This window comes from Buceros rhinoceros, unplaced genomic scaffold (assembly GCF_000710305.1).
Source record: "Buceros rhinoceros silvestris isolate BGI_N320 unplaced genomic scaffold, ASM71030v1 scaffold12235, whole genome shotgun sequence".
Classification (NCBI taxonomy): Eukaryota; Metazoa; Chordata; class Aves; order Bucerotiformes; family Bucerotidae; genus Buceros; species Buceros rhinoceros.
Genome location: NW_010411261.1, coordinates 51,782 through 52,824, shown reverse-complemented (window position 1 = coordinate 52,824; position 1,043 = coordinate 51,782). Strand labels below are relative to the sequence as shown.

At 48.9% G+C, this 1,043-nt stretch overlaps 1 protein-coding gene across 1 annotated transcript in view; it reads right to left on the bottom strand.

Annotated features, from left to right (window-relative positions):
* The window catches only part of PPP1R17 (protein phosphatase 1, regulatory subunit 17), a 9,850-nt gene extending 9,587 nt beyond the window's left edge, over positions 1-263 (bottom strand). Inside the window, exon 1 of the mRNA XM_010135949.1 lies at positions 161-263. Within this exon, the coding sequence (XP_010134251.1) occupies positions 161-242 (82 nt within the window). The 5' untranslated portion in view covers positions 243-263. The remainder of the gene's footprint in view (positions 1-160) is intronic.
* Positions 264-1,043: the final 780 nt, after the last annotated feature.

Below are 1,043 nucleotides of genomic sequence, written 5' to 3'. Positions count from 1 at the left end.
CCATCTGGCATCAGAAGTGTCAGCAGAAGGTGTAACCTATCGAGTTTCACGAGGGCTCAGTTGTGTTGCTGGAGGGGAAGAACGGACACTGGGCAGGACCTAAGGATGTGAAGACGACACCTCTCCAATTACTGCAATGACATCACCTAATAACACTTACCTAAATGGTTGCAGTGTGAATCTCGCTTGTCCAGTCTGTCTTCTGGGATATCAAGTGGCTGAACACATTCTGTTGACATCATTGAAATGGGCTTTCCTCCCCCTTTGAAGCTGCTACACCAAAGGAAAACAAAGAAAAAAAAAAAGGCAGCAGCATGGCATAAACCAGATGTGTCGGTGCTATGTAACCACGTACTACCCAGATCACGAGAAGTTCCTGCCTTCCAGCTGCTCTGCCGTGCAGTCTGATGGCCTGACTTTGCTCACACGCGCTGAGAGAGGCACTTACTCACACCTTGGTTACATGTGCACTGTCCCGTTTTGCCACGTGCCTTGCTGTAAGCAACCTGTGCTCGCACGGGAAATACTTTGGCCCTACAGAAGAATTCTGACTTTGATCACGGAGAAAGTCCTACTGCGAACATGGAGTGAATGCCAGGAAATAGGATGTTTTGATTCTTCTCAATTTTTTCTCAACTGTAAAGTAGGGCTCTTCTTTGCTATTTACTGTGTGACCTAAATTTAATTATGAACACTGTTGAGTTAGTCTTACCAGCCCAGCTCCCCTAGGAGAGCTTGGGTGCCCTGAAGACCCAGGTGTCAGTGCTGCCTCTGAAAGATGGCCAGTGCCCACATGATTCGAAGCCAGCGTGAAACAGGCCGACTCATCACCTCGGTGAGAGCATGGGAACCCATTTCACAAAGGTGTTGAAGTGCCCATGCTTTGTAGGTCTCACTGGCTGTTTTATCCCCCTTTACTCACAACTGCAGGGGGAGCCTGGAGCCCATCCTCCTACCTGAGCTTCACGGGCATCCCCCAAGGAGAGATTTGATCGCTCCTGCTGGGCCATCACAGAAGAAGGAAATTAGAGCATTTTTTTCCT